The sequence below is a fragment of the Typha angustifolia genome, chromosome 13 (genome assembly GCF_048772165.1).
Source record: "Typha angustifolia cultivar Huaian chromosome 13, ASM4877216v1, whole genome shotgun sequence".
Classification (NCBI taxonomy): Eukaryota; Viridiplantae; Streptophyta; class Magnoliopsida; order Poales; family Typhaceae; genus Typha; species Typha angustifolia.
Window position 1 is genome coordinate 12,362,107 of NC_133251.1, and position 20,200 is coordinate 12,382,306.

A 20,200-nucleotide genomic window follows, 5' to 3' on the forward strand; every position below is an offset into this window, starting at 1 on the left:
TCTTGTAGACTTGTCGTAGCTCTTCTATTGTTGTGTACCCATTTAGAGAAACCAGAGAAGATGAACTCATTTGGAGAAACTGTGGAAGATGAACCTAGTAGAGCCCAACCCACCCGATCCGACATAGCCCGAGCTCACTCTTTCACTGGCTGGTGGGCGATAACGAACTAGACTATTCTAGCCTAACACGAACTAGATCTAATCCAACCCACTCGCAAAAGAGCTGGTGAACACAACTCAACTCAATTAGCCCTGTAGGCCCGGCCTAAATCTTGCTCGATGATCATCTCTATTTTTACAACTATATTTATGCCTAAATTTCTTTACCTCTCTACTTCGAAAAGTCTCAAATAAATTTCCAACTAAAGTGTGATTATTAAATATTCTATCCAACTTAATTGAAAATATCTAAATAATTTTTAAAATTAGTTTTTCCTTTAATTTCTTATCTTTTATGGACAGACATATTCTCGTTATTCCTTACCCTAAAAGAGAAAGAGAATGTCCTCTCAAGGTGGATCTTTCAACTACATCACTCATGAATCAATTACATTAAGTAATAAATAACTTGTTGGTTCCTCTGACAATAATAAAAAATTTTGAGAATGAGTATGGAGAAGGAAGAGAGAGAGCACCATCGTAGTTTTCGTTTTCGGTGAAGGTGCGGTGGTGGTGTAGAGAACACAATGAGTTGAAGTGAAGTGAGTTAGAATATTTTAGTAATTTAAGTAATTTTTAACTAAGTTAGATGATAAAATTAATAGTCTCACTTTAGCCATAGGTATAAGAACTAGTTTGAAACTTTTTTTAATAAAATAAGTTTAGGCATAAGTATAAAGTCTTCAAAATATCATCATTAAATGAACTATTGTGTTAATTAGGTCTATGTAACATCAGAGGAATGGAATATATATAAGGCTTTGGACTATTTGGAAAAGTTTATGTTTATTATATTTTGGAGAGACAAGTGGAAATTTAATGGTGTGGCTGATGTCCAATTAACCTGCCTTGAAATTTTACTAAAAAATACTCAGTGCAAATATACAATCCTAATGGCTATTGGCTTTGGAATTTCGTACTCTCAATTCTGAGAGGTAATTGGGTTGGATTAGTGATGCAGTGAAGCTTCTAAAGGGATGGGTCAAACTTTAATTCGGTGATTAGTGTATGATAACTCTCGAGCTTTTATTAAGAAATTGAATTACCCCTTCGACGAGAGCCATCCATAACTATTTACAGACTAAAAAAAAAATAAAATCAAAATCTGATAAAAAAAAATTCGAACTTTTATTTATAGAAAATTTTGACAGGGATTCATAAAATTTTATTTTAAGTTAAACTAAGTGCATTGGAATAAACAAAATCAAAATATGAATTCTACAAAAAAAAATAATGTTATTCGAGTTCGATCGAGTTACTTAATGAGAGACATTGAGTTTACTAGGTCAAATATATTTATCCTAGTATCAGTTGTTTACTATGTTTTTAAAGAACTTCTATCTTCAGGCTTGTATGGTTAAATACCTGACAAACCACATTTAGATGGTTAAAACATAAGAACAACTTTCATTGAGGTATTTAAATATCTAAGCAATAATATTTAAACGCAATAATTCAAGAGCAAATTTTCTCTAACGCATTTGAACGCTAAGCTAACGGCGTTCGAATGCCTAAACTAAAGAGCAACCTTTGTTGAAACATTTAAATGCTCAACCAATAGTGTTTGGATGCTCCAATTTGAGAGTAGCTTTTATTCAATAGCTTTTGAATACTTGAACCAAATAACAGATTTAGAGTTTCGATAAAGATTTCAAACTCTGGAGTCATGTTGTGTTAGGATTAATTTAAATATTTTTAAATTTTTAGTTAGCATATAATACCGGAAGGGCACCCATATGAAAGAATATTGACATTTTATACTTTCTCCGATCTCTCATCTCTCTCAATCTTTTTTTTTTCCTAACCATGACTGAAGTTCTCAAGCCAACGTCATTCTCTTCCTCAACGAAATTCCTTTTCTAGTAAAAGCTTACATATTCCTCTGGAAATAAAGTTAAAAAATAGATTTAATTTGCGAAAGAAAAATCTCATTACGCGAAAGAAAAATCTCATTACGCGAGGTTGAGACTTATTCTCCATTAGCATATATGATGAAAATGCTAACCTAAGTCCTAACTGGTGCCATGATGCCATGAGTGACCTGATCCAGGCCCAATCCATTTCTGTTCCTATTTCCAGTATTCATCTCTCTCTCTCTGGGTTTAGGGTTTTCTCCTCTCTTGCTCTCTCTCTGTCTCTGTCTCTCTGTCTCTCTCTCTCTCTCTCTCTCTCTCTCTCTCTCTCTCACCATGAGAGCCCTCTTTTCTTCCTCTATATCCCACCCCAGAAGAAATCCTCCCATCTACCTTCTCCTCCATCGCCTATTTCCCAACCACGCCCCTTCTCCATCACATTCTCCTTCCCCGATCCGATTGCTCCATGGGCAATCTTCTACTACCCCGCCCCCGCCCCCACCCCCACCCCCGGTCCGGCCCCCAATCCCGTCCCCATCTCCTCCTTCCGAAATCCTCCAATCCGAGCCCGACCAAACTCCCATCTCGGAGGAAGACGACGAACCCACCAACGAATTCCTCTCCCGCTTCGTCTGGGCCATCCGTGGTAAGCTCTCCGACGCCTTCCCTGGCATTACCCGTGATGTGCTCGATGGAATGCTTCTCGTAGTTTGCCAAAAGGTCGTCTCCAAATTGGATGGTTCCGGCTCGGACGCAGCTTTTATGGACTCGACGGTGGATTTAAGCGAGGATCTGTGGAAGACCATTTGGGAAGTGAGCAATTCGGTCCACGAGGCGATGCGGAGGGATCGGATACGCGCCGAGCTGAGGAAGTACCTCCACTGCGATGAGGTTAAAGAAATGTGTCGCTTTGCCGCAGATGTTGGGATGCGCGGTCCTCTCCTCCGCGAGCTCCGCTTTAAGTGGGCAAGAGAAAAGCTTGATGAGGTCGAGTTCTACCGCAGCCTGGATCAGATGCTGGAGCAGGGGCGGAAGCTGGAGGAAGAAGAGAAGGACGTGAGTTCGGGCTCCTATTTGACGGAAGGGAGTAATGGAGGGCCAAAGGTGACAGCTTTGCCACAGAGGAAGGGGAAGATCAAGTATAAGATATATGGGTTAGATTTGTCCGATCCGAAGTGGGCGGAGGTGGCTGAGAGGGCTGAGCAGGCGGAGAAGCACTTTGTGCCCGAGGAGCCGCAGCCTGTTGAGGGAAAATGCAAGAAGGTTGAGGAGATGATGCTTGGTTTGAATGCGAGGAAGGATGATCCAGTGCCTGTGCTAGCAGAATGGAAGGAGCTCTTAGGGCCGAAGAGAGTTGATTGGCTTGCATTGCTTGATAGGATCAAAGAGCAGAATTTGAATCTGTATTCGAAGGTCAGGTTTGTTAATTGCTGTTTGTTAAATCTGTTTCACTAATTTGTTGTTTTATCTTTGCAAATTACTGGAACACTTGTCTTTTTATGTGGATCCATGGAGATAGTGTCAGTTAACATTTATACCCAGGGATTAGGACAATATTAAACTTATATTGGCTAAAGGCAAAGACCCTTCGTTCAAAGAACAACTTTAACTTGTGAAGTTTCGAGAGTTGCGTTTGAAGGAAATGGCAGATGAAAGCTTAGATATTTCTTATATCATAGAGTGGAACATGAATTACTACCTGCTTCCCAAAACAATGACTAGTACATACTTAATGTATAATTAGCTAACTTAGCATTTTCTCAGTAGGATATGAGTAATCCACTGCAGACATCTGACAGTCTTAGTGAGAGCTAATGCTCCATCAACCACGTTGAACAAGCTAATGCTCCATCAACCACGTTGAACAATCTAAAGTGCCTCTTTATCTTGTCAAACACAACGAGTTACCATGTAGCAAATCTATTTATTTTTGAAGTTTTATTCGGTTTCCTTATCTTTGATAGTCATCTAATTTCAAACAAATCCAACCATCATCTTGTTGTCTCATGAAGGAAGCCTTTCGATTTTTTTCGACTGCTTTGCTTATAAGACAGACATCTGTCACCTGTGGTTTATAACTGTTAAGAAGCATTTCTAATGTTGTGATTCTTTTAGCTAGATGTTTGTAAGTGTGATCCTATGTGTCTCCATAAGCCATCTGTTAGTCAGTTGCATTCTGTGAATACTGAATCCTGCTATGATCAGAAGGGAACAAAGTAAATGCATGGGAAAAAAGATGGCTGAATGGGGCTACTAGTCAGCAAGTGTGATGCAAATGATTTATAGATGTGCAATATGATAGAATATTATGATCTTTTATGTAGCCTGCACCTTGTTGTTCCACAGTATTAGTGTGCAATGGTTCAAACCTTGTGTACCGGGAGAAAATAAACCCCTGACAACTGTACTTATTGTGGTTCTCTGAATAATATCGTTCTTCTCATAATCAGAAAGAATGTGATTTTATACAACACAAGATTTATTTTTATCAATGAGTAAATTTGAGTATCTAGGATGGGGAGCATTTTGAAACTTTTCAGAAGTGAAAAATCTCAACTTCAGGAGAATCTTCAAATACTATGGTAGATTTGAAAATAGAAACGGAGAAAGAAGCAAGTGAGAGCTAATAATTGTTTGCCTAGATAACCTGAAAAGAGAGCAAGTGCTGTCACTAAAGCTCTTTAATGTATAAATTTGCAGCAGTTGTGTGCTAGCTGCCATTAAATTTATGTACTTGTCTAGGATTCATGTCCATGTCCTGCTGTCACTTGTCACTTGTCACGTGTCTGGAAGTTCATTTAGCCTTAAATTTACATCTTAGAGTATTGCCCAGGTACCATGATTCACGCATTCCTCTTATCATTCCCTTTCATATTTGAAATGGTATGGTATGGCATGTGCTTGGTAAATATGCCACAGTAGCAAAATGAATGTCCAATTGTCCATTTTACATTTGGATTTGGTTATCAAGCTACCCCATTTTTCCAGCACTTCAGCAACAATTGTATGACTTTCCAGGATGGAAGTATAAACGCAGTTATTCTTTCTTTTGTCAATCACTTTGGTATTCTCAAAATTCTCCTTTCTTTCAAATATATCATGGTGTTGTCTCAATAGAAAAGCTTGTAGATTCAGGTCACCTTACCTATAGGCCTGTTCAGGGCAAACTTAATTTACTTGTTTCAGATTTTTCTTTTTTTAAATACTGTTAAAATATTTTTTTTCTTTTTATCCTTTACATAAATTGTTGAATACTTCGATCTACTCTAGCTACTTTGATCATTAAAAAGAAATTCTTAATTAACAAAATATCCTATCTCATTAGCTTAGTCATCATGATTTTGCTTCATATAGTACATATATACTTGCCCTTGGTCATGCCAGATTAATTTCACTTGTGATTTTTCTAATGTGCCTACCTAATTTTGCAGATTGCTGAAATCCTGCTAACTGAAGAATCTTTTGAGACTAGCATTCATGATTACTTCAAATTAATAGATTTCCATGCAAAAGCAGATCACATTCAGGATGCAGAGAGGGTTCTTCATAAAATGACTGAAGGGGGTCTTGTGCCCGACATCCTGACATCCATCACTTTACTCCACATGTATAGCAAGGCAGGAAACCTTGATCGTGCAAAGGATGCATTTGAGAGCTTAAGGAAAGAAGGTTTCCAACCAGATTTGAAGATTTATAACTCAATTATCACTGCTTATGTAAAGGCCGGCCTCCCAAAGCAAGGTGAGATGTTGATAAGGGAAATGGAGGTGAGGGACATCAAACCTACCAAGGAAATTTACATGGAGCTACTACAGGCATTTGCTGAGCGTGGCCAGGTTGACGGGGCACAAAGGATCATGAACACAATGCAATTTGCCGGAATACAGCCGACCTTGGAATCATTCACGTTGCTTGTGGAAGCATATGGGCAGGCAGGCGATCCTGATCAGGCCCGTGGCCACTTTGATCACATGCTGAAATCAGGCCACAAGCCAGATGATCGGTGCACTGCTAGCATGATGATGGCATATGTGAAGAGGAACCTGTTAGACAAGGCCTTAGACCTGCTGCTGACTTTGGAGAAGGATGGCTTTCAACCTGGGATTGCAACAAACACCGTCCTGGTGGATTGGTTGGGTAGGCTACAGCTAGTGGAAGAGGCAGAACGACTTCTAAGCAAGATAGCCGAGATGGGAGAAGCACCTTTTGAAATTCATGTCAGCCTCTGTGATATGTACTCCAGGGCACAGCAGGCTGACAAAGCTCGCAAATCGCTGAAGATTTTGGAAGGCAGGAAGAAGTTGCTGAGAGCTGATCAGTTTGAAAGGATAGTAAATGGTCTTCTGGCAGGTGGGCTTGTAGAAGATGCAAAAAGGATGCACAATTTGATGCAAGCACAAGGTTTTTCTCCGTCAGAGCCCATTAGGGTTGCGCTCATGGCAGCGCAGTCAATTCCTCGCCAAAGATCAGTGAGCCGGAGGGGTGGTAAAGCATGATAGTGAGCCTTTCTACTTCAGGTCATAACAAAGTGTCTTCTGAACTCCGATAGTCTCTGTAAGCTTCTGTTCTAGCTTCTACATCAGCTGCCTGCCTGCAGTTAGCATGTTATCAAACGCTCAGATTTCCTGTTAATTATATATCTGAAGATTTTGATATCATTCAGATAAGCAGCAGTCAGAAACCTAATGGGATAAAGAATATTTAGCAATAATTTTTGCATGTTTTCAAGTTCAATGCCTCTTGTACTGTAGAAGCTAGCAATCCTAAACTCAGGATGATTTTCAAGATTGCGCTCTGTTTGCAAGGAAAATATCATTTCAACTTTATCCATCTGTATTGTGGGGAAGACTGGTTATTAATAAGAGTTAGTTCATTAGTCATTAGATATCAATCAATTCCCAGTACAAGAAAAATAGTGCTCCTCTCAACCTGTTTTGTTGATACTTCTGTGACAAATTGAAATGTTATTTTTCTCGTACTATTTGGATTAAAAAAACTTAATCTGTCGAGGCTATAATATGAGAGTTTTTAAGAAAAATAATATGAAGGAATGAAGAATATTACTATTACAGACAAGACAAGATTCTCTTGTACAGGGTAGTGCAGAGGACGGGGCTTCTTTTCCTCTAAAATTACCCACCAAAAAAAAAAAAAAAAAAATGGAAGAACGAAAAATTAACAGTGTTTTGTATTAAAAATGCAGTGTATTTTTAGTTCTTTTTAGGTCAGACCTATTTTGATATATATTTTTTTATAAAATATTAATTAAATTATAAGGTTTAATTAGTAAATAGTAAAAGCGTAAGGTGTAAATATAAATTTAGTTAAAAGGTAGGATGTTATATATAAATTTTATTCGAAAAAAAACAGATAAGATTAAGCTCCATTGCAAACTGCTCTAAATTAGGTACACATATATGGAACTAATTTTGTCTTCAAATTTCGAAGTTAGATGAGACAAATAATTATTGATTCTGACATACCAACCTAACGCTGCAACAGTGTTATCTCTCACTAGCCATTAACTGATAACTCATGATATCCTACTGGTAGTAGTCTTAGTGTGGTACCCACTTTCCATGCCCTATTCGTAAAATTGGATCTTTTTTTAATGTTAGAAATTATATTTATCCCTATTTAAAATAAAATAAAAGAGTAAACTTAATGAATAAATTTTGTTTATATATATATTCCTTATAGATTCATTCAGAATAAGTAATGAGTTAAGTCAAAATACTTCACGCTCACACCAGTCTCTCTCTCTCTCTCTCTCTCTCCTCTGCCATCGTTTTCTCCTCTTCACTTCTTCGCAACATCTAAATTAAAATCCCGTCACCTCCCAAATCCTTCTCTCTATCTCTTCTTCTTCTTCTCGTTAAACGCTAAGCATCTACTAGAGATCGAAACAAACTCCACCATGGACAGAAACCCTAACCCTAACCCTTCCGTCTCCCCGACCACCTACGTCCAAGCCGAGGCTCACACCTTCCGCGACCTCGTCCAGCGCCTCACCGGCGCCGCAGCGGTCGAGTCTCGCCATCCGCCGTTCCCCTCCCCCACCGCCGTCGCCCCCCGCCGCCAAGCCTTCAAGCTCCAGGATCGCCGCGGCCCCACCCTACGCAACCTCGACATCCACCACCGGTCCGCAGGCAAGTCGCCGATCCCTAGTCCTGTCACCCCCTTGGGATCGGAGCCGCTCTTCTCGCCGCCGGCGGCATCGGAGGAGGAGAGGGCGATCGCGGAGAAGGGGTTCTATCTCCACCCGTCTCCCCGGAGTGCCGCCGCGCCGCCGGAGCTACTCCCGCTCTTCCCGCTCTGCTCCCCCAAGCAGAAGCAGCGGGGGGAGTGAGAGAAACTCCGCGAGGGGTATGTCTGGAATGATCCGAGGGCTGCCAAATTTTTGTCCTTTTCGAATGATCTGGGCACGAATCTCAATGTGATGACAAGGAATTTTCTTCTCATGTTTTCTAGAAAATGATTTTAAATTTAGTATGTGCTCTTTTTTTTTTTCTTTTTTTCTTTTTTAAAAAACAACTTATTAATATGCGATTTAGGATAGCTATATCTGGGATTTAGAAGAGATCATAAGAAAAGCTTACAGGGTTTAGATAAATTAAATTAAAAAAAAAGAGATTAAAATATGAACTCTGTCCTATTTAATCCTAAGTAATCTCTGATATAAATAAATAAATAAATAAAATCCACCAAATAAGTTTTCTTTCTTCTCGTACCAATCCAACTCCATTTTCCGGCAAACCTCTTCTCAACACCGTGGGCTGAGCCAGAGACAAACACGATCTTCAGTACTCGAACTCTTATTTTAGTATTGCGGCGGCCCATCTTATCATTTACGTCATCTTTGTTCCTCTTTCCACTCTCAACTACTCCGTGCATGCATGCATGCATGCTAAGAAGGCTTAGCTTGACCATGGGATAGATTTGCTACCCTCTTTGAAATATAAGTATACCATCTCTATTTAAGGTCTCCACTCCATTGAACATATCTATATCCGATTCTTCCATGAGTGCAATTAGTTTCTAAAGTTATACATATATACTTTTTTTCTTTTTCTCTCAATAACTTATATCTCACACAAGTTGATGGATATATAGCGATGCCTTAACTTCTCTTTTGAACTTGTGAGGGAGAAGCTATTTCTAGTTGTGCAACTTGGCTTGCTTTAATCTTCTTCTTTGCTTCATAGAGCATACATAGATAGTCATTTGGGTCATGCAATTTAATGGATATAATAAGGATATTGGTGGACGATGCTAACCTTTCTTTAGACTAAATAGCCGGCCCAGGTACAAAGTGAACATCAACAAAAAAATAAAAATCTAAAAGTGGAAATATGCCGATCACACGATGATGATGATTGTTTATTTCCTTTTTTTTTAAGTCCCAAGTTGTTATATTATAACACTAATATTCCATTCTATGGAAAGAAATTGATAGAAGGCATGATGCAATGAACCTGGCATTCAGAGACAAGAATGTTCATGCATGCACACTCATACACCACGAAGTAGTCACACCAGCATGATGGATAAGAGAATATATACGACCAGTTCAGGATGGTACGTAGTATTTATTTTTCAGTTATAATTCTCATATTCTTGTTATCTGATATCATTGCTAGATAAATATAAACAGCTCAAAGTTTGCTCATCTCATTATAGTGGTGGCTGTATGAAAAGTTTACTCAGTTTTCAAATTGTTGCTTTCATTCTTTTATCATTCAGGAATCAACTATAGGAAACTAATGAGAACTTCCCTTTGACTGATAGGAAGTAAGGTGGGAAAAGGTCATGCTTGTGAATGCCTGGATGCGGACGACTAAAAGCACATCATCATAGTCTCATACCTATCGATACATTTGGAGCCTTCTAATAATTTGGATTATTACCATTCAATGTGGGTCATATTCCATCTTATCTTGACCCATCAAGAGACCCAAACGTGTAATATTTTAACCAACTAATTGGTCATGATTAGGAATAATCTAAGACTGCTCCACAAGTCTTAATTGCGTTCAAAAGTTAAACATATTAACTAGACTCGCACGCCTTTGCCTAATCCTTTTCTCTTACTTTATGATTGAGCCAAAAGGTCCCCATGATTTTGTCATGCTTAATACTATTTTGAGAATCTTAAATATTGAAAGGAGAAGAAGCAGTTGTGTACTCGTTGATCCTATTAATGTTTGGTAGAGAAAGGACAAGGGTGTGCAACAACAAGAAGCAACCTGATTGCTTCAAAGCAAGAACCTGTGAGGAAAGGAGAAAAACAAATAGATCATTCTAGTTAAGCATGTGTCAGGCTAAATTGAGTTCAAAATCTATTTCACGTCTCTTTCTTGTGATCAGGTTTCTAAGATTTATATCTCATATGACTCGTTTTGACATTCTAGTAGATGCAATTATGAGCACCTTACCATTTTAAATAGCTTTCTTATTTGAATTTAAAAAATGGTAAACCAACTAAGCTGTAAGTTAAATTTAGGTTAAATTACATCTCATCCCCCAGAGTTAAGACTTCATATCACTTATTCTCCTGAAGAAAATAAAGCATGACATTAGAACCTCCTAAACTATCATAATTTCTATAGACAAAAGTTAATTTTATAAAATTGCCTTAATTCTTCTTATATATCTGGGTTGTAAGAAAGGACTAAGTTTCATAGCAGATTAGAGTTTCAACAACATTTTTCTTAGGTCTTCTAGAGAGCTTCCTCACTTTCACCTATGTTTTCCTCCCCTCTTCTAATTTGCTATTGAGTATAACGTTTTGTTTTATTTGTAGTGCTGTCTAATGTAAGTCAAGTATGAGGTTTGTGTTAAAGAGTTGTCATTCACATACATACTCTCTCTCTCTCTTCTATACTAAATTGTATTGTTGTAATATTTGAAAGTTATAAAATCCCTCAAAACAAAAGACATAAAGATTAGGAGGAAAAGAGTAATTAAAAGTAATATTTCTAGAGAACTTGATACTGGGAGTGAGAAACATTATGTGAACGAAAAAAAAGAAAAGAGAGAGAAGAATATTAAGAGAAGGGAGAGAGATAATTAACAAAAATAGAGAGTGAGACAATAAAATTATAAATATCTTAGTATAAGATTGGGAAGTAAGGAGAACAATTTCAGCACAAATGAGTGCAACAAATTAGTCGCATGTCAAATTTAGACAGAAAATAAAGCAATAGGTTAACAAATGAGTCATTCCAAAACATTTAAATAATTCTGGGGCCTCGGGCCTTTTTTTTTTCTTTTTCTTTTTTTAGATGATATAAGTGATACTGTATCATAATTTAGGAGGTCTAAATATAATTTAGGTTAGTTGGGACAATTGCTATGTTTGAATTGATGGTCTACTCTTATTGCAAAGCCATCACCTCTCTCTCTCTCTCTCTCTCTCTCTCCCTCTCCCCAAGAATGTCCTCCAGTGAATATTAAGAGGAGTTGGGCCGCAGCCCAGAGGGCCTGGCCCAAACTTGTTCTGAAATCATTGAGCCCTATAACTGATGATTGTATTAAAATCCAATTCAACTCTAAAATATTTAAGCACGTATGTTGTGAATCAATTATCATACATTAATATTCTACTTTAAGTGGAATCAAATCTGACCTGAATCTCTAAAAAAATTAAAAAAAAATCCTTATTTCCTTTTTCCTCTCTCTCTCTCTCTCTCTCTCTCTCTCTTTCAATCAAGTACATAATAAAACCCAAAGGCATCTTATTTTGCAACACATGGAATTAAATCTCATCTAAATGGAAGATGATCAAACTTAGACTAAGAAAGAAGAAATCTCCCACTTGCATACGTTGCAATTCTATGTCCCTTTAATGGATTTCTCTTTTGATCTCAATGCTTGTCGCATTTTGTTGCCATGTCATTGTCATGCAGTCCTACCAAATAAATATCCGGGCATATGCATATGCTAGCTAGTCTGAAACAAGGAAAACTGTTGCCCTTCACGTGCTTCTCGTGCTCTTAGGACTCCATAAAAACTTATTCTTCTTCCACATTTCAAATTATATTCATGCATGTAGAACCAAACCCTAAGGTCGGCAAATAATTATTTATCAATCGATTTGATGAAAATATAATGATTAAGATCCTCCAAGATATAATAGAAATGTAAAAAATTTAAAAGATATTACCGGTTTAATAGGTAATTATTATTTTTAAATATATTACTTTTCACGTTATTTTTTTACAATTATATTATCTTATAAAGACGTATATATCTTTAACCGAGAATAATGTGTATATATTAAAAATTAGGATATTGATGTCTTTTTATAATTAACTTAGATGATAATTTAATTAACTTTTATCTCTTTGATTATTTTTTATTATTTATATGTATATATATATATATATCTCATTAGTTTAAGATTGATTTAAATTTAAATTATTTAGTATTAAATAGCATTTTCTATAATTACGGTATTAGGATATCTATCATAATAATATCTAAGAGATAAATCTTAAAAGAAGAAAAGAAAGTGTAATTAGAAGTAGTTAGACATACGTAATCAAATCTTCTTTGCTAATATACCACCGGTACTAGGTATGAAAGCTCGGGTACTAAATTTTTAAACGGGTATTAAAGTATTTGCTTATTATTATCGATTTTATTAACAAAATTATTAGTTTAAATAAAGCTCAGTAAATAAGCTCAAAGTGAGATAGAACAATTGGAGTTTGATGGTTTACACCTTAACCCTAATCTATCCAAGTAAACAGGGTAGGAACTCATTTCTAAAATAAGGGTTAGATTTGGTGTATGAACAAGTGAAGTTTTAAGTGGCAATTGGTTACATTCAAATTCAATCTCCAATTATTAGGAATCGATTGGAATTTATTAGAAAACAATTGAACACGCATCACTTGATAATTTCAAACAACAGATTTAGATTAAAGAGAAGTTTAAGTTTAATTGTGTTGTATGAATTTGGAGTCTTTTAAAGACAGGGTAGGGTAGGGTAGGGTGGTGTAGAAAGTATGAGAGCATCCATCCATTAGTTTTTGGAGGTGTTTGTATATTTCTAATAGTGTTTAGGCTTCAGAGGAAACCCCCCCAGATCCTATATCTCTTTCAAGCAACAAGAAAGTCTAAAAAGGATTCGATTTACTACTCTGGCTTGGCTTCGTTTCCACCTCAAAATCCTCCAACCGCAACGGCTAAACCCTTCTCTCTCTCTGATGTCTTCCTTGCTTTCGATTCTCTCTCTTAGGCACACGAAGCTTTCAGGAGTAGAATAAAAACCCATGTCCAATTTCTCGACGCTGACGCCAAAACCATGCCTTCCTCTTCGATTACTCACGGACCCATCAACCTCCTCGACCTCCTCTCGCACCTCCGATGCCTCTCCCTCGATTCCGGGCCGCCGCACCCGATTTCCCCAGTTGGGCCTTCTCTAGTCCCGCTCAATTCCACTCACACTAGTGTAATCTGCTCTCCTTCGCGCCCGAGGAGAAGGAGCCAGAGGACTGCCGCCTCCTGTGTGCTCTCCGGGAGCTCTTCGAAGCTATTCAGGCTTGGGAACGAGTTCAATCGGTTTATCCGGCTTCATACTAGCCGAATCCCGATCGGGTTCGGATCGATTGGGATCTCCGGTTTGGAGAATGGGGAGATTCCAGCAAAGGACGACGGCTCTGGGGTCGTGGAGGATGATGGAATGCATATTAATGGCGTTGAGATGGAGACGCCGAAGAAAGTTTTGATCTTGATGAGCGACACGGGCGGGGGTCATCGGGCTTCGGCGGAAGCTTTAAAGGCGGCTTTCAATCAAGAATTCGGCGATGAGTACCAGGTCAAAAATTTTGATTTACTTTTTAGTTGGTGTTTGATTAGTTGGTGTTGATAGAAGTGGATTTATGCAGGTATTTGTTACAGATTTGTGGACAGATCACACGCCCTGGCCATTTAATCAATTGCCAAGGAGTTACAATTTTCTGGTGAAACATGGACCTCTCTGGAAAATGACATACTATGGTAGTGCTCCTAGGTTGGTGCATCAGCCCCATTTCGCAGCGACTTCGACATTTATAGCTCGGTACGTCCATTTTGCCTCTCTTATGAAGTTCCTAACTTTCCTGTTAAATAATTATAGGACCATATTTGATGCCGATGCTATGTAGCTGGGAAATTTTCTGTTAAGATGGTTATAGGAAGAAGCGCTTCAACTAAGAGCTTTGTGCTTGGCCTGATAAGGATACTATAACATGTTAGTAATCAATTCATTTGTTTGTTCTTGTTGGATTATTTACTGGGACAACTTACTAACTATAACATTCAAATCCCAACTACAAAAATGAATTTAATACATTCTAAGTTTATTCACTGAAAAAAACCAGAACATGTAAAAGCTGAAAGAATCAAGCACATAAAAAGAATAATGCAGCTCTTTGTTTTAAGAGAAAGGGTATCTATAACTTCTCCTTAAAGTGTCTAAACAGAGTGACATGCATTCTGCACCTAAAACACTTTTATTTGTCTATTCTTCTACCCATCCGCTTGCAAGAACATGTATGTGCAAGCACTTATACATAGAAGCCTCTTAGAAAATTACTATGTAGTCTGAATGCTTATGAGGACTTCTCAAGCCCCAAAGAACGAAGGCAAGGTACCACATACCACATATGCTTAAGAGACTAGACATAAGCATGCAGTCTATATTTCAGAAAATGTGTTCTTCCTCCTAATTCCTCTATCTCTCTTTCAGTTAACTATCAGAGTATCAGTTAATTTAGATATATTATAAGTCTTTTTTTTTGGTCCTTGTATTCCTATATACCATCATTCTTTGATCTGAAGATGGATCCAAATTAGGATAACCGCCATGCATATGGCCAGTGATGGTGAGAAGATCTTTGATTTGTGCTTGACATAGAGAATGTAGTGTAGTTGGAGAAAACTAGATGGGCATCAACTATTTTTAGAGCATTATATCCTAATTTTGTTGCCAATTTTTCAGGAATTCAGCTTTACAGAGGGCTATGCTTCTTTGAATTTAAGGATGATCGTATAAATTTTAGTTCTTTTTATCAATTGCGTTTTAATCATTACTCTCTTGTGGCATCTTCTGTAAAATAAAATGAGTTCTCCTTAATGATGCATTATGTTTTCCTTATTGGATATGTTTAAGCTATTTTGAATGACTTCTCATTTTCTTATCCTCTATCATTAATCACCAGTTGCTCCTTACTCAATCTTTTTTAGTAGCACCACTTACCTACTGATGTCATTCACTTATGCAAGTACCAAATGAGAGATATAAGCACTTCTCCACATGATAAATCTTTCTTTATGTTTCATACGTAAAATGATGCCATCAGAAATTAACTAGTGCCATGTAACCTGACAAAATATTTCAACAATAAGTCAAGTTAATGTTTGTTACTTGAGTATTTATATGTTTGTTTAAGCCGTTATTATATACTTGAGTATGTATATAAGTTTGTCAAAACTTATTCAGAGGGAGATGAGGAATGTCTTCCAATATAATTATGAAGTGCTTTTTAAGAAATAGCTAATGAGAGTAACACACAACTTTGTCAAGTAGTGATTAGCTCAGTGTGTGCGGAGAGAAGAACAATAGAGAGTGTAGTTACACTATAATAGAAGTTTCGAAAGGTTGCAGTGCAATTTGGTTATGTTGTAGATAACAATAAATAATTGTTTGTTCCCTAATTTGAAACAATATCAATACAATAGTCTTTGATGTTATCTTTTCAATACTTCTATTGTATCTTAGGATTAGTTCAGAGTTGTTTAGACCTTATTAGCACCCCTAAAGGAAACATTATTAGCTCTAACCTTGAAAATTTCTGTTATCTGTACAGAGAGGTTGCAAAAGGACTGATGAAGTACCAGCCAGATATTATCATCAGTGTACATCCTTTGATGCAACATGTTCCCCTCCGAATCCTTAGGGCCAAAGGTCTGCTAAAGAAGATTGTATTTACTACAGTTATCACAGACCTGAGCACTTGCCATCCCACATGGTACCGTACTTTTGTAATTGTCTTATTTTGACAGATGTTAGTAAATATAAATTGGGCTTTCTGTTTTTTGTTCTCCAGATAAATATCTGATGCACATGTTTATACGTCTATTCTTCTTCTTTTCCTTCTTCTTTTCGTTTCCTTTTTTTTTTCTGACAGACATGATTATAAATCTTACCAGCGAATTTTTATCGCTATGTCTTCAGGTTTCATAAGCTAGTAACAAGATGCTATTGTCCATCCACAGAGGTGGCCAAAAGGGCATCAAAAGCTGGATTGCAGCCTTCCCAAATAAAGGTCTATGGCCTTCCTGTGCGTCCTTCTTTTGTTAAACCAGTCCGACCAAAGGTATTGGATTTTTCTTAGCACAATCATTTTTTTGAGTTGAGCTGTCCATCCATCATTTAACCTATTAATTTTTGCTCCTATCATTTTTCCAATAGGATGAATTGAGAAGGGAGTTATGTATGGATGAGGATTTACCAGCTGTCTTACTGATGGGAGGAGGGGAAGGGATGGGTCCCATTGAAGCTACTGCTCGAGCACTTGGAGATTTACTATATGATGAAAGTCTTGGAGAACCTATTGGTCAGATCCTTGTCATATGTGGCCGCAATAAAAAACTAGCCAACAAATTGCAGTCAATCAATTGGAAAATTCCTGTTCAGGTATCCACACTGTCCAAAACTGAAGTAACAAACTTGTTTTTCCACACCATTTTGACAGTAGTTGCATTTTGTTTCTACTTTATAGATGGCAGATAGTTTATAACAGAAATGGCTAAGAGTCCTTATCCAGTGGAAATATAATAGAAAGCATAGATATACTTTCCTATTTCCATAGTTTAGATTATACTTCTTGTAATGATACTTGTCTTCAATTTTCGTTGTATTGGTTGCTGCTTTTGATAATTTTGATAATATCTGAATTTTCGCCAGAGATTTCTGCTATGCTTGACCTCTATTTTAATTAATCAAATTAGGTGAAGGGCTTTGTCTCTAAGATGGAAAACTGCATGGGTGCATGTGACTGCATTATTACAAAGGTATAATTTCTTTCAGATATATATGTGGGATGCTCTTTCATTGAAATTTTAGTTACATGTGTTCAATTCTTATGTGCAGGCAGGACCAGGTACTATTGCAGAAGCCATGATTCGTGGTCTCCCTATCATTCTGAATGACTATATTGCCGGACAGGTACAGATGTACAGTGAATATTCACTGGAAATCCCACTTGTTTTTATGGCATATATATGACACATGAAAACATATTTATAATTCTTTCAAGGTGCTCAGTAGTCAGGTCTTCCATAGGATGCTAAATACAAAGCACACATACTCTTAATTTAAAATAATAAGACGTGAAGATACTTCCCAAAAGCTGCTCCAGATGTTTCTCTCTCTTTTATATACTCACTATTTGGTATTTTATCTACGATACAAAACTTCTATACAAATGATGGATTGGTTAAAATATTGTTGTAGCTGCAGCGGCTTAGGTCTGCATCATGGAAGGGCCTATATTAGGCTGCTATGAACCTAATTAACTACTTTAAAATATCTAGATAATGTTTTCATACTCGTAAGGAGCATCTACTTGATGGAGCAGGTTTAAATAGCCTTTAGTTCATTCAGATACTTGAAAGTTTGCACTTTGGCACTTTGTTTTTAATAGGATAGCTAACCAATAATCTGCTCTAAGCCCTAGACTTTTATATCCTATTGGGCAACCACTGATAGGAATCTTGCCCTACATCATGAGGTTTAGAGATTTGCTGGGTTCTTTTGGGCTGGAGCCAAGCTCCATCCCAGCCAACAGAAAAGGGCATGATAAGGCTCAACCCAGGCCAAAATGAAAGAAGCAATAGTCTCCTAAAAGTTTGTAAAATGCTGGTGGAGATGCCCTGAAACTAGTAATGCTGATTGGGAGTGGATTGTTGGAGGTGCTGAGGTGAACAAACTGATGAAGTATGAAATACTTTACTAACTGAGTTGAAATTGTAGGCCAGATTCATGCAGGTCTTATACTGAAAAAATAGTATTGGTCCTACAATGAGAGCAGCATCTAACACATTACCACACTGATGAGACGTCAGCACATCCACTAATGGTGACATGCATAACTTTTGAAAGAAGTAGCTAGATGTGTCCAAGATCTCAAGGCAAATTCAGGCTGTATAATATCTTTTACTAGCCACTTATTGAACTTAATTCTTATGTTTTGAACGATCTATCTCTTTGGGGTATCACCACTATTCTGACTACTGGTGGTACTTAAAACTTTGACATGCATAACTTTTGAAAGAAGTAGCTAGATGTGTCCAAGATCTCAAGGCAAATTCAAGCTGTAGAATATCTTTTACTAGCCACTTATTGAACTTAATTCTTATGTTTTGAACGATCTATCTCTTTGGGGGTATCACCACTATTCCGACGGACCGCTCAATGAAGTGTCCATGATGCCTATGCCTTGGAGAACAAAATTTTTGTGAAGAAAGGGGTTGTCTTTTTGGTGACTGTGAGAGTAAGTGAAAGCATGAAGACATACATCTAATTTCAGAACTTTCAGGTGTTACTAGCTTTGCTAGTAAGAAAGCAGGAAGAGGTTAGAGATGACGAAATCTAAAGCGAGCAACATTATTTTAGTATGCAAAACCATTCTAATGCACAGAAGAACACTAAATATGAATTCTGAATAAGATGCACAACATAATAGCAAAAATGTTTAAATCTATTAACTGATTTCTTGACGACTTCCAATTACATGCTCTACCTACTCATTCTGTTGTACTGCATTTTAAAAAAAATTTGTTTAATTCTCTAACTGATTTCTCGACAACATCCAAATATGTGCTCTGCCTACTCATTCTGTTGTAGTATGATGACATGTTCTGTGATATACTAATTAAAGGATTTTTGTAACTCACATGCATAGAAAAAAAAAATGGAAGTAGTATCTTGACTTGTAATTTAGTTGTTAAAAAGTTTAATTACTTGTTCCGGTATTGTTAGTTTGAGTCCCCTAAATAGTGGTTTGGAGATCAATTGGGATCCTTGAGTTCCCCATTGTCTTTCAAAGTTTAAAAGATGTAGTGAACTTTCAAATCTAAGTGTAGCATTTTTATTTCTGAAGCTTGCTATGTTCAAGCCAGTATATATGTAAATTAGTTTTAATCTTTTCTTGTGCTTATAAAGTATCTGCTTAATACATGAACTTAGTAGTATCAATTGTTTGCATGACAGGAAGTTGGCAATGTTCCTTTTGTGGTGGAAAATGGATGCGGGAAGTTCTCGAAATCGCCAAAAGAGATTGCGAAAATAGTTTCTAACTGGTTTGGTCCAAAATCGGATGAGCTTAAAATCATGTCGCAGAATGCCTTAAAGCTAGCACGACCTGATGCAGTGTTCAAAATTGTTCAAGATCTTCATGAATTGGTCAGACAACGAAGTCTTGTACCACAATTCTCCTGTGCAACTTAATTCACCATGGAAATTTTGAGCTGATCTTTTATTTCTGATACAGCAAGTATTGTTGTTCCTCGACAATTTATTCGGTAATATTTATTGGTTTTGTGAGGCGCTTCATTCCGACAAAAGAAGATTATCAAAATGCATGAGTGCCATTTTTCTTCTGGCAATGTTTCAGATATAATCCACATCTATTGGCAAATTTTTGTGTGATAGCAAACTCCTTGTTAATATTCGAAGAATTTTATCTGTCTTCATATCTTTCTATGAAGCACATTTTCCTCAATGCACATCTATACTTTCAGTTGGCATCCTTTGATCTTTAAAGACAGCATTGAGATTATCTTTAGTGACGCTCAGAAAACAAGAAGAGAAGAAAGAAAGATACACCCCACTCAAAACTTTTGGCCTCCTTGATCTTTAAGAATAACTATTTTATTATTCTAGAATATAATCTTTTATTTTAGAATAACAACTAATCATCGTAATAGCTCTATTTAAAAATACAAACACTATAATCAAACACTAACTCAATTATTAATCTATTATTAATATCTATCACATTAATTTATTTTATATCAAATTAAAAGTTTTTATTATAATTTTACACACAAAAAAAAATAAAGTACAGCATTTTTTTATATCATATCGAAATTAATTATTTTACTCTTATTTTAAAATACTAGTGAATATAGAAATA

The 20,200-nt window shown here is 36.8% G+C and overlaps 3 protein-coding genes across 3 annotated transcripts; all 3 read left to right on the forward strand.

The window, feature by feature from the left end:
* The first annotated feature begins 2,183 nt into the window (after nt 1-2,183).
* LOC140774210 (uncharacterized) lies at nt 2,184-6,842 on the forward strand. Its single transcript, XM_073117112.1, has 2 exons — nt 2,184-3,425; nt 5,444-6,842. The coding sequence occupies exons 1-2, from the start codon at nt 2,349-2,351 to the stop codon at nt 6,506-6,508; spliced, it is 2,142 nt and encodes a 713-aa protein (XP_072973213.1). The 5' UTR covers nt 2,184-2,348; the 3' UTR covers nt 6,509-6,842.
* Nucleotides 6,843-7,738: 896 nt separating this feature from the next.
* On the forward strand, nt 7,739-8,501 carry LOC140774236 (VQ motif-containing protein 11-like). Its single transcript, XM_073117144.1, has one exon. The coding sequence runs from the start codon at nt 7,930-7,932 to the stop codon at nt 8,359-8,361; it is 432 nt and encodes a 143-aa protein (XP_072973245.1). The 5' UTR covers nt 7,739-7,929; the 3' UTR covers nt 8,362-8,501.
* A 4,560-nt stretch (nt 8,502-13,061) lies between these two features.
* LOC140773995 (monogalactosyldiacylglycerol synthase, chloroplastic) lies at nt 13,062-19,761 on the forward strand. Its single transcript, XM_073116803.1, has 8 exons — nt 13,062-13,836; nt 13,907-14,079; nt 15,869-16,030; nt 16,237-16,378; nt 16,474-16,698; nt 17,013-17,075; nt 17,155-17,229; nt 19,276-19,761. The coding sequence occupies exons 1-8, from the start codon at nt 13,324-13,326 to the stop codon at nt 19,510-19,512; spliced, it is 1,590 nt and encodes a 529-aa protein (XP_072972904.1). The 5' UTR covers nt 13,062-13,323; the 3' UTR covers nt 19,513-19,761.
* Nucleotides 19,762-20,200: the final 439 nt, after the last annotated feature.